Consider the following 11,568-nt stretch of genomic DNA (forward strand, 5'->3'; position numbering starts at 1 on the left):
TCACAGCCCTGCACTCGAGTGGCTCGCCTTCTACCTTGTAGTAAAGGGCTGCTGGTCCTTGCAGGTCTCAGCCTGTTTCAGGCCTTAAGCAGAACAGTAAAGGTGCCTGCACTACAGTGGTGGAAGCCAGCTGCTTGGGTACTGAGCTAATACGAGCAGTGGTCTTCCCACTCTAAAGTTGGGTAGCATTGGACCTCTCGAAAGTCGTACTATATCAAAATATTGTCACTGTTTGAAACAATGGTGTCTTGTCTCAAAGAGGGGGGGAAAACCAAAACAACCCATTTTCTGTGTCTCAAGCTGATAGGGCTTGATCTGTATTTTCCTGACGAGGATTTGTGGCTCTCCCTCTTGGCCACACTCCTACAGTTCAGGGGCCCATGTTACAAGTACAGCTCCTGTCTGGAACTCATGGCTCAACAGTTAATGGTTAATTCCCAGGTAGGAAGAACAAAGCAGGAGGTTGCAAAATTAATACCAGTGACAAATACAATACCGGCCAGGTGCCAGCAACTGAACTCTGTGTACAGAATTATTGACTTTTGATCCTCACAGAAACTGAATGTGTGTGATTTAGCTATCTGTCACAGTCCCTGAGATAATCAACTTGCAAGGAAAAAGGTTCAGTTTTGTCCAGATATTTTAGTCCATGGTGACCAACCTTGCTCTTTGTCTGTAGTACTTAACAGTACTCAGTAGGCAATGAACACCTGTTTACTGCACAAGATCCTGGTGGCAAGAGACAGCAAGGTCCCTGTACCTCTTCATGCTCCCAGTAGTCTAACTTCCGTGCTGAAGAGTCCTTCTGCCTGTCTGTTTACTGATCTCACCTTGCAGCACTACATCATCAATGTGAGCCGGAAGTGCCCTGCTGTTGATGGAGAACAGCTCCTCCTCCCTTCAGTTCTGCCAATGTGGGCGTGAGAGATCTGTGGGCTTGAGAGAGCTGTAGGCTCCGTTTCTAACTGTATTTCTGTCTATCGCTATTCATGATGAATTGAAGCTCTTCTCAACACGTCTTTGTCTCCAGAAATGACATAAATGTTCCTTTGTCCTTGGAGAAAACTTTGCCAGATGTTTTCGTGTGCGTTTGTGGTTTCCTTTTGTGCTATGTCATCCTGTTGCTTCCTAAGGTCCATGGCTTCAGGTGAACAACCAGCAGTTACTCTCATTTCAGGATACTTTGTAACAAATGCATGTCTCTATGGCTCCTTTTAAGATTCCCCATCTTTGGGTTTTAACAGTTTGCATGGCTCCGTGTGTGAGTTTACCCTGCTCAAAGTCCAATGAGCTTGGATGGGCTCATATACACTGCCAATTGGGTTTGGGGCGGTTTCCTTTGATTTAAATGACTTTCTGCCCTTTCCCCTCATTTCCTTTTGGGACTTCTATAGTGTGCGCATTGATATTTTGCTCCCTGGACTCTCAAGCTTTGTCTGTTCTTAGTCAGGGTCTTACATAGCCCAGGTTGACCTCAAACTTGGAATGTAGCTGAGAATGCCTTTGAACTCTGACCCCCCCCCTTCCTCTGCTTCCCCAGTGCTGCCATTACAGGATGTGTAGCACCATATCTGGCTCTACTCATTCTTTCCCTTCTTAGACTCGATCACTTCAGCTCTAGCTAACTTGTTAAGGACGATGACTCTAATTTATCTTCTAGCTCACCCGTCTCCCTTCTACCTGCCCAGCTCTGCTATGGAACTCCTTTAGTGAACTTCATTTTGGTTATTGTATTTTTCTTAAAACATCTGACTTCAAAGAGAGGGGGAGGGGAAGAGGATTTGTCCTTTCTAAATATTCTAATTAATGGCACTAAGACAAGTCACCAGACCCTGAGAGAAACCTTGTCCAAGACAAGTATCCGTACTGGATCCAGCAGATGAACCAAAGAGCACAAGCTCAGATGTTTAGAGGTCAGACCCCACTGCTTTCTCTGGTACTACCCAGCTGATCCAGACCGTGGGCTTCTCCCACCAGGGCTACACTTGAGGCTGAGGAATGGGGCATAGAAGCACGGTTACACAAGTTCTCACAAAGATCAGCCTCTTTCTCTCTTCATCAAAGGATGGTTATAATCAAGTCTCTAAGCAGGAGTTTTGAAATAGTTAACATCACTCTTTCAAACTCAGAATCGTTTTCTGTGGAGGGGCTGATCCTACACTGCCTGTTTCCTCAGCACTTTCTATGGTGTTCCATTCTGAATATGACAAAATTAAGACATAGGAAGGCTTGTGTTCAGAGCAGTGAGTCTGCCTATAGATCGGCAGTTTTCAGTCTATAGGTCACAACCCCTTTGGGGGAGGCTGGCCAGCCCTTTCACAGGAGTTGCCTAAGACTATCAGAAAACACAGATGTTTATATTATGATTCTTAACAGTAGCATAATTAGTTATGAAGTAGCAGCAAAAATAATTTTACAGTTTGGGGGGTCACCACAACATGAGGAACTGTATTAAAAGGTCACAGCATTAGGAAGGTTGAGAACCACTGCTCTAGAATTCAGTCCATTACCCACGCCATGACAGTCCTCCCTTGGAATCTGCACCTAAGATAGAGTTTCACCTTTTCCCTTAGATGGAAGCATTAAAACCACGTTAGAATGGTGAGGGCGCTTGATTAGCTCCAACAACCTAAATCACGGCTTGCCTCGGGGACACAGGGAGCCCACACTGTCCTGACTCCACACTCCTCCCATGTCACCTTAGAAATCTTTCCACGACAGATGCTCCTCACTTCTGTGACATTACTGAAGCAGGCGATTTTTAGGTAGTTCTAAATCCTTCCATGGTCTTCTTCCTCCCCCCACCCCCCACAGGCTCAGCTACAAGAGAGGAATGACCCTCAGCAGCTCCTGCTGGACTCCAAGCACGTGTTCCCAGTTCTGTTTCCATATAACCCATCTGCTCTGACCATGGACTCGATCCACATCCCGGCCTGTCTCAACCTGGAGTTTCTCAATGAAGTCTGAGGATGCGTGTTTCCGAGGCGAGCGAGAAGGAAGCATGTGCTGTCAGCCGAGAGAATGCTAGGTGTGTTAAATATTCCCAGCGTAGATCAAACCATGTTAGAGACTGGCGGGAGCACAGAACTAAACAGCGGGGTGCACAGTTGTCGCCAATGCTGCTCAGAAAACACCCGGAAGGTGGATTTGTTAAAGCTGTGCTTTCAGGTTAAACCAAGACACGTCAGAACGAACAGCCACTCTGCAGCTCCAGTCGCCATATAAAAATGCCAGTTCTACAGAGTGGAAGTGCCTAGCTTTGATCTTTGTATATATCTTGAGAATGTTCAAACTGAGATAATATTAAAAACACATGACGTAAATTGCCTTTGTGGGTCTTTCAAGAAATGATGGGACTAATAACCATAAGATTGACACATATTGATAAACCAAAGGTGTGGATGATCTTAGGGGAAGATGTTTTGAGAACAAAAGTATGGGCTTACACCTCAGGAGACTCCTCCAGTGAATTGGTATTCACTGATGCCTGGTGAACAAGGGGCGCTGGGGTGGAACACTGTTTCCAAGCAAACTGGATGACCCAGCTCTTGCGATAGTCTCAGGTTTGTGGGAGAGTTGCACTAAACATACTGCCATCAAAGGTGCCAAGGGTGAGGAAGATGGAAGAGTGCAGTCTCCGCTGCTAGTCAGTGCGGAGACGGGCAAGCTTCCGCCACGATTCAAGTATGGAAATGGTAGGTGAGGATGGCTAGCTTTTATTTGCAGGTATAAAAGCAAACCAGTGTGCTGCTGATTCCAGGCCTCAAGATCATAAGGGAAGCAGAGCCAAGAACCCAATTGTCTGAAGAGCGTCTGAAGGAGACTGCACAGCCATTAAGTCTTAGCCAAAGATTTGTGGGTTTGTTTCTTTTTAATTGCTTTGAAAGATTGCAGTTGCTTAGGCCAGCTTTCCCTTCTCAAGTTATTTTCAACATTTGTTTTTCAAAGTTTGAAATCAATGTAAACACTCTGCTATGAAATAAAAGACGTAAGAGAACATTTAGTAATAATATAACAGGCCGATGTGTTCCTCAGAATTTTGTTTTGCTTCTGGGTACTTTTTTGAACTCTAAAACAAAGGTTTCGTTAAACAACCCTATATATAGTCTTTCTACCCATTTCTATAATCCATATTTATTAAAAATATGCTGTTCCCATGGCAGTCACAGGTGGTTTGCAAACAAACCAGAGAGGAGCTTCATTATGCTATTGAGATTTCTCCAGACTTTAGAAGACTTCCCCAAGTGTCACCCAGTTTAGAAGGTCCTTGGGAATACTGAACACACCAAGCCCTAAAATGATGTGCTGTGACAGGTCTATGTCCCCAGTCGTCCTTTACTGCTGGGGCCAGAACAAAGAACAGTGCCTGGCACGAGGCAAATCCGGGGACAAACGCACGGTCACCTGCATCATCCTTTCTGGGTCCACAGTGAGCAACCCAGCTGCTCTTGGGTGTCCATCTCCAAGAACAGGCCCTCCCCCCCACCCACACACAGCTTTGTCACAGCCCCTGACAACTGGATCTGGCCCTCCAACCCCCAAATGCAAATAAAACAGCTGGATATTTGGCTACCTTTTTAAAGTTGTGAATATAATTTGCCTTAGTGTGCACTTTAGTGTTCAAAATTGACTCACGTAAAGACTCCTTAACCCTCAAGAACACCCAAAATGCCCTCTTGCTAAGCATTTTTAAGAAGTGGTGACTTCTCAAATATGGCTCTCTGACCTTGCATATAGTCTGAAATCATCGCTCACCCCCCCCCCCCAAAAGTGGGGTAGGAGACTCCTGTCACTGGTCGGTCACTAGATATAAAAGCTCAGTAATCACACAAATGGAGGGAGTGGGTAACCCGCGTGAAGTTATACTCCAGTCTTCCAGAGCACAGGAGCACCCTGGCTGCTGTACTTCCGAAGTACAGGGTGGCTGGTGAGCCTCACATCCTGCCTGTTTCACTTCATCCTCGGAGGCTGAAATGGACCTTTTGAGAAACAGCACTCTCTTTTTTAGCATCTTGTTCTGTATACATTCTGTTTTCTCCCCAATTGCTGGGAATTGAGCTCTGGTACTCAGGCATGCTAAGAGAACACGCTGTCCTTGAACCTCCCTTAGCAATGATTTCCTTTCCTCTTAAAACTAATTGTAAACATTCCCCAACTTCATGAAATCAATACTATCTTTGAATTTAAATAAATGCAACACAAGTTTGATCGCTTCACTAAGTAGTTTTGCTTCTGAGTAATTACAATCCCACCGTGTGCCTTTAGCAGTTGCAATAACTGACTTACCACATATTTCCCAGAAGTAGTTGTGGGAAGAAAATGTTCGGTGTAGCATCCTGTGGAGTTCTGATTTATCTCATGAAAACAAGCACCTTAAAGGCTAATCACATATTCATAAATCTAACATTTGTGCTTTAAGGATTACCATCTAGGCACTAAGCATGTCCCTGGAGTAACAGGGGTATTTCCACATAAAGTAGTTGTCACTGAAGCAGGCATTCTTTCTCCCTGGGCCTACCGAGCTGCAGTTAGGGTAGTTCCTATAGGTCAGGTCAGACCCAACGGTAGGCTTTCCTCCTTCCATGGAACATGTCAAAGGTGCTGCTTCTCCTGATTTTTCCTGGGACAAAATGTTAAGTCCTTCTAACTATGAGTGCATTGAGGATTATGGCAACAAATTGGAATCCAATTCGTTTGCATAAACTAAATTCTTCTCAAACACTTGACCACGGAGGAAGTGGCAGCTAAACGGGACAGCACAGCAGCCGTCTTAGGGTTCCGGTGTTAGGAAGACACCGTGACCACAACAACTCTTTAAAGAAAAACCTTTAACTGGAGTGGCCTTACAGTTTTAGAGATTTAGTCCACTATGAGCATGGCAGCTTTCAGGCAGACATGGTGTTGGAGAAGGAGCTGAGAGTTCTACATCTTGATCTGCAGGCAGTAGGAGACTGTCACACTAGACCTTAAAGCCCTGCCTCCACAGTGACACACTTCCTCCAACAAGGCCACACCCCCTCATGAACAGTGCCACTCCCTATGGCCAAGCATTCTAACAGTCTATAAAGGCTCATACCTATTCATTCCACCAGAGCAGCTTCCATGTCTTCTCAAAATATTTGCAGTTCATTTCTGAAGTTAACTTGCTATATTAGTCAAATAATCAAGACTTCCTTTTTGACACATTGCTGCCACAATCTCAGAATTAGAATTACAGAGTGTAGGAAATTAGAAGTCAAGGCCAATGACAAGATTGGATTTTTTTCATAATGAACATCAGTGAATACTAAAAATTGTTTTCCTAAAATAAGACTTGGGACAGCAAGATGGCTCATGGGGTAGGGACAGCAAGATGGCTCATGGGGTAAGAAGCGCTTGCCACACAAGCCACAGGCCTGGCAACCTGAGCTCACTCTCCAGAGCTCAGTGAATGTTCTTTTGGCTTCCACATGTGAGCCATGGCACATGTGTCCACACTTACACTATTAGCCAAAAACGTTCTAACACAGGGCATCGACCAATGGAACCAGACTACTGTCTGAAGTCATACCGTTAAAGGATCCAGATTTGGATATAACATTTTGCAATCAACTGGCATTTAGATGAAGGCTTGCCTCTCTGAGGAAGTAAAACAAAATGTTCAGGGGTAAATCTAACACTACAGAAGAAATGCTACTGAAAAAAAAAATTTTTTTTTTCATCTTGGGCAAGTCTGTAAACTATAGCTGTGTTATAGAAAAATGCTTGTTAATGGTTACTGTAATTATTCCACTGTGGATAAAAATGTGTAGAAATAAATACTTTTGAATAAAGTGGTGTGCCAAATCTGAACGAAATTTAAAATGATGGCTTGACTATAAAGTATTGGTTAGCGTTTCCATTTTTTTTTATGATTTCTATGCATGCCTGCCATAATGCTTCTTGGGGTCTCCTGGAATCAGCATCACTTCAGAACAATAACCCACACGCTGACTGGGACACGCCATAGGAGTTACCATAAGTGTTGTTTTCTCACTTTTTAATTTTTGCTTCATTTCTTGGCATATAACCAACATCTCTTTCTCTACAACTCCTGATTCCGTATCTCTGTAAGTGTGTGCGGTTGTATGTGGCATGTATGCACTTGTGTGAGCATGAGGGACCAAGAAGAGTTTCTAGTGTTCTCACTCTGCCTGTTCTTTGAGGCAGAGTCTCATCCCCGATCCTGGGGCTCCGTTTTCTCTCTTAAGCTGGAAGCCCACAAGCCCCAGTGACTCTTCTAGCTTGGGTCTGCTATGTCACCTGGCTTGTGGTACTGGAAACTGACCTCCGGTTCTCATGATTTCTGAGCAAATGCTTCTAAGCTGAGCTGTCTCTCCCAGTCTCTCATGCTGTGCATGTGTGCATGCATGCATGCATGTGTGTATGTGTGCACCTGCCCATGCCAGTTCATGTGGAAGGGCCAGGACAGGATGCTCCATATCTTCCTGTACCGCTCTCTACCTCATTCCACTCAGACAAGATCTCTCGTTGGACTGGAAGCTCACTTTCTGCTCTAGGCAGCAAGCTTTCAAAGTCCATTCATCTCTGTTCCCCAGTGCCGGGGTTACAGGCTCACACTCTGTGCACCCAGCTTTTTTGTATGGAATATGGATTTGAACTCAGATCCTCCTACATGCATAGTATATGCTCTATCCAGAGCAACTTCCCCAGTCGCTATTTTTTTTAATGTTTCCTTGAGAAACTTTATTCTCGGACCTAGATTCAGTTAGGCATGGTTGTTTAAGCTAGGGGCTAGCACACGGCCACCTGTCTGTTGGGAATGGGAGAAGACTTTCTCTAGAAGACAGCAAGGATTTGAGCAATTACTCTAGAGCTATAAAATTCAGGGGAGTTTGGGGATAAGACTATCAGACTGATAGAACAGAGCCCAGAGACAGACCTAACAGACTGTATGTACATTTAATTGTGGTAGAAGTAACATTAAGCTGGTGGTAAAATTGTCTAAGATCTCAGAAATAAATCATCTCCACTGATAGAAGGACAATACCATGTTGTCATATGTACCCTACAACGACCAAGATCTCAATGCTTTTTTATTTTCTAATGTAAAAATTGACCACTCTAAAAATCTGTATCTAATAGTAAAAGTTCCTTGAGAAGATGGGATGCCTTTGCCTGGGAAGCTAGATATGCGAGGTTGGCATGGAGTCAGAAATAAAGCAGACCCGTAACTAAACATCTGGACAGAAGCACGCAACTCTTAACGTCCTACCTAGCACATCAATACCACCAGGAGTGCTCCCTCCTGCAGCACACACACAAAACACCAGGGAGTGCTCCCTCCAGCAGCACACACACAAAACACCAGGGAGTGCTCCCTCCTGCAGCACACACACAAAACCACCTGGGAATTGGTAAAATTTACATCTCCAGCCCTTCTTAAACGTACAAGGCAAAGCAACTCCATGGATGCTGCTCTCAGACATTCAGCACAAGAAACCACTATCCGAAATGAAATGTTCACCATGGACGAAGGTGTAGCTCGCAGGTAGGAAGCATGCCCAGCATGCAGCAGACTCCGGGTTTAGCCTCCACCTCTGCATTTTGAAAACTGGTAATGTTCACATTAATGCTTTACAGGGTAAACTTGTACTCAAGGATGTATCAAGATTTGCCCTAAGCCATATGGCTACGTGACAGTGTAACAAAGTCTTCTTAGTAACTGCAAACAGCTTGCAACCAAAGAGAGAAGAAAAGAGCTCTCAAGTCAAGGCCAAGACAATGCCTCACAGCTACCAGAATTCACTAAAACAAAGTAAACTATAACAAGCAAGCTCAGCCGGGCGTGGTGGCCACGTCTTTAATCCCAGCACTCGGGAGGCAGAGGCAGGAGGATTTCTGAGTTTGAGGCCAACCTGGTCTACAGAGTGAGTTCCAGGACAGCCAGAGCTACACAGAGAAACCCTGTCTCGAAAAACCAAAAAACAAGCAAGTTCTTTATCCTTGTTTGGCAACTTGAACTTCCTGGAGAACAGATGTTTGTAAAACAAACAAACAAACAAACCACAGCAGCCAAGCTACTATTTGCCTTCTACCTGAAGTTCTCACCAACCCAGACTGTGCACATGTGCACTGATGCAGGGTCTTCTTATCTAGTCAATGCTGACTCGAACTTAGCATCTTCTTCACCCTCTCTCTCAAGTGCTATGACTATAGGCATGAGCCGTAGTCTCAGCATTGTCCACTTGCTCTAAAACTGTTGCGGCTCCCAGGATGTCACCTGCTCTCCTCAGCTACCAGTACTGTAACTTCTAGCAATGCTGAATATTACAGGAAGAGGGGGGAAACTGTGTTAACTATGGGGACATAGCCCAGAAAGTGTGGAAGAAAGGACCGAAGCTGGACCATTCTGAGACCCTGAAAAGCTCTTAAACAGTAGAATTTACAGATTTACAATTGACTCATTTCCAGTTTTATATGAACACATCTTCCCCTCTAATATTAACTACTGAAAGAAATTAACACTGCATTTCTAAAAACACTGGAGGCTAACCCTGCTAAGAACAGAACAGTAAGACTAGCTCAGAAGTCCCATGCCTAGGCTCCTAAATTGTATTCTGAAAGGCACAGAATTATTTACCTACTTATTAGGTGTACCTACCTAAATAGCGACTTAATTAGAGATTACCTTAAGTAACTTTGTAGCTTAGTTGAAGGAAACTTTGCCCCCCCCCCCGTGTGTGTGGGGGGGGGGGGGGGTGAAGAATGTCAATCTCCAGAAGAAAAGGGGAAACAGAACAGAGCTTAGGACACTTTCCCATTCTTCAGTAACAGTTAGTTTTGCCACGTTTTCCTTCTTGCTACTGTTTCTATCCATTTTTGTCCTGCATGACTTTAGTTGCAGATACTGAATCTTCACCCTTAAACATTTCTGTGTACAACTACAAACAAACCAAAAAACCTCCAAAAGCCAGTCCCCACATGCCAATTAATCTTGGGCTTGTCTCAGCATGATTAAACTCAGGGCACTTAGAGGAGGAATCCTACATAAGCGCGTTAAGTCCTCCGTGCTCAAGGGAGTCCACGGCCTCCTTACTGGTGACTCTAAGTCTGGTCATTTGGTTAAGGAAAAGCCTCCACTCCTTTTCTGAGACTGAAACTGCAGATATTCTGACACATACCTGTTTGATTTCACACTGATTTTTCAGGGCCCGCTCACATAATTACAGTCAACAGTAAGCACGGAGTCCCTCTTGGTAGTGACTTGAAGGGCATCCGAAACAGGGAACCCATGCAAGAGCAAAGACAGATATCTGTTCCTCTAGCTTGAACTTTGCAGTCGCTGCGTGAAAATTCCTAAGAGAACTGTAACAAACGTGTGTGTGTGTGTGTGTGTGAAGTGTACATAGGGTGAAGTAAACGTGCAAGGTTTTAAAATACAGTTTTAATGAGTAGATGTGAAACAGCAAACAGTATGTTCCCCAACACGAACCTTGCCACGTGTCTGACGTTTTCACAAAAAATAAAAAATAAATAAATAAATAATTTTTTTTTAAAAAGGTGGTTAGACCCAGGTGTGGTGAAGCACGCCTTTAACTCCAGCATTTAGGCGAATCACATAATTCCTAGCTTAGTCTATAGGGCGAGTTTCAGAACAGCAGATAACCCTGTTAGGAGAAAGAAAAAAGAAAAAAAAAGCGGGAGAGAGAGATTAAAAAGGTAGTCCCCACTTCAAGGGAGCTGGTGAAACACACACAAAGCTGGCTTAAGGGTAGACAGTGATTGACGAGTTAAAAGAAAGCAACAGCACCACCCACGCCCTGTTCCCACGCTCAGCCCAGGCCACTTGGCCGCCCCGGGGCCCCGAGCTCTTATCTTCCCCTCGCCCCGGGCCCCTCTCTCTGCTTAGGCCGCCTCCAGCTCGCCTGGCCTCAGTGTTCTCAGCACACTCCATCACCTGGTTCCCAGAACTCAGATTGCGCAGTGGTCATGTCATCATTGGCAGGGCTTGCAGCTGGAGGCGTGGGTACCCCTAAACCTATCCCCTCCCCGAAGCCTGGCCTCCCCACTCAGTCCCTCTCCCCTCTGCTTCCCCGCTCCAGGTCCCCTGACCCCATCACCTGCCACGTTTTCATAATCCTCTCAGGCTCCAAACCAGCAGCGCCGGTTACGAGAGGCCTGATCATATAAGGAAAATACATCGGGCTCACTCGGGGCTGCCTCGGGGACCCAAGCGCTCCCTGCTCTACCACGTTCCCCTTCCCTTCTCTAGACGCCCCAGCTACCCGCCACCGCCCCGCTCCGACCTAGCACAGGCCGCCGCCAGAAGGCTGCGCAGGCGCAAGGGCAGCCAATCCCACCGCACCGCCGCCAGCCCCGCCCCCTGATAACAGGTCCCGCCCTCCACCAGTCGGCCCCGCCCGTTCCCCATCCCCCCACACCCCACCTCCGCTTTTTCTGGGATGTGGGGTGGGGTTGATGCTGAGTTCTTGGCTCCAGTCCTGTCCTGGAGAAAGCGAGTGGGCGGTGCCTCTAGAAGCCTGGGATAGGGCAGATGGGGTGTGCGGTCGAAGTGGTTCTCAAATT

General features: G+C 45.7%; 1 protein-coding gene, 1 long non-coding RNA gene and 2 other non-coding genes across 7 annotated transcripts in view; 1 reads left to right on the top strand and 3 right to left on the bottom strand.

Annotated features, from left to right (window-relative positions):
• Window positions 1-5,216, top strand: part of Myo5b (myosin VB) — a 330,335-nt gene extending 325,119 nt beyond the window's left edge. For 3 of the 4 annotated variants that reach the window (XM_006525714.4, XM_006525715.4, XM_006525716.3), the window contains one exon: window positions 2,815-5,216. In XM_006525714.4, coding sequence (XP_006525777.1) covers window positions 2,815-2,967 — 153 coding nt within the window. In that variant the 3' untranslated portion in view covers window positions 2,968-5,216. The remainder of the gene's footprint in view (window positions 1-2,814) is intronic. The other variant, NM_201600.2, reaches the window with a different exon arrangement.
• A 5,191-nt stretch (window positions 5,217-10,407) lies between these two features.
• On the bottom strand, window positions 10,408-11,516 carry Gm41774. The gene is made up of 2 exons (XR_877549.2): window positions 11,429-11,516; window positions 10,408-10,649 (listed from the first exon to the last, which is right to left on the bottom strand). It is a non-coding gene; the product is annotated as a predicted gene, 41774 (long non-coding RNA).
• Window positions 10,912-10,973, bottom strand: Scarna17 (small Cajal body-specific RNA 17). Its single transcript, NR_028560.1, has one exon.
• Gm23119 lies at window positions 11,079-11,218 on the bottom strand. The gene has a single exon (XR_003952731.1).
• Window positions 11,517-11,568: the final 52 nt, after the last annotated feature.

This window comes from Mus musculus, chromosome 18 (genome assembly GCF_000001635.26).
Source record: "Mus musculus strain C57BL/6J chromosome 18, GRCm38.p6 C57BL/6J".
Classification (NCBI taxonomy): Eukaryota; Metazoa; Chordata; class Mammalia; order Rodentia; family Muridae; genus Mus; species Mus musculus.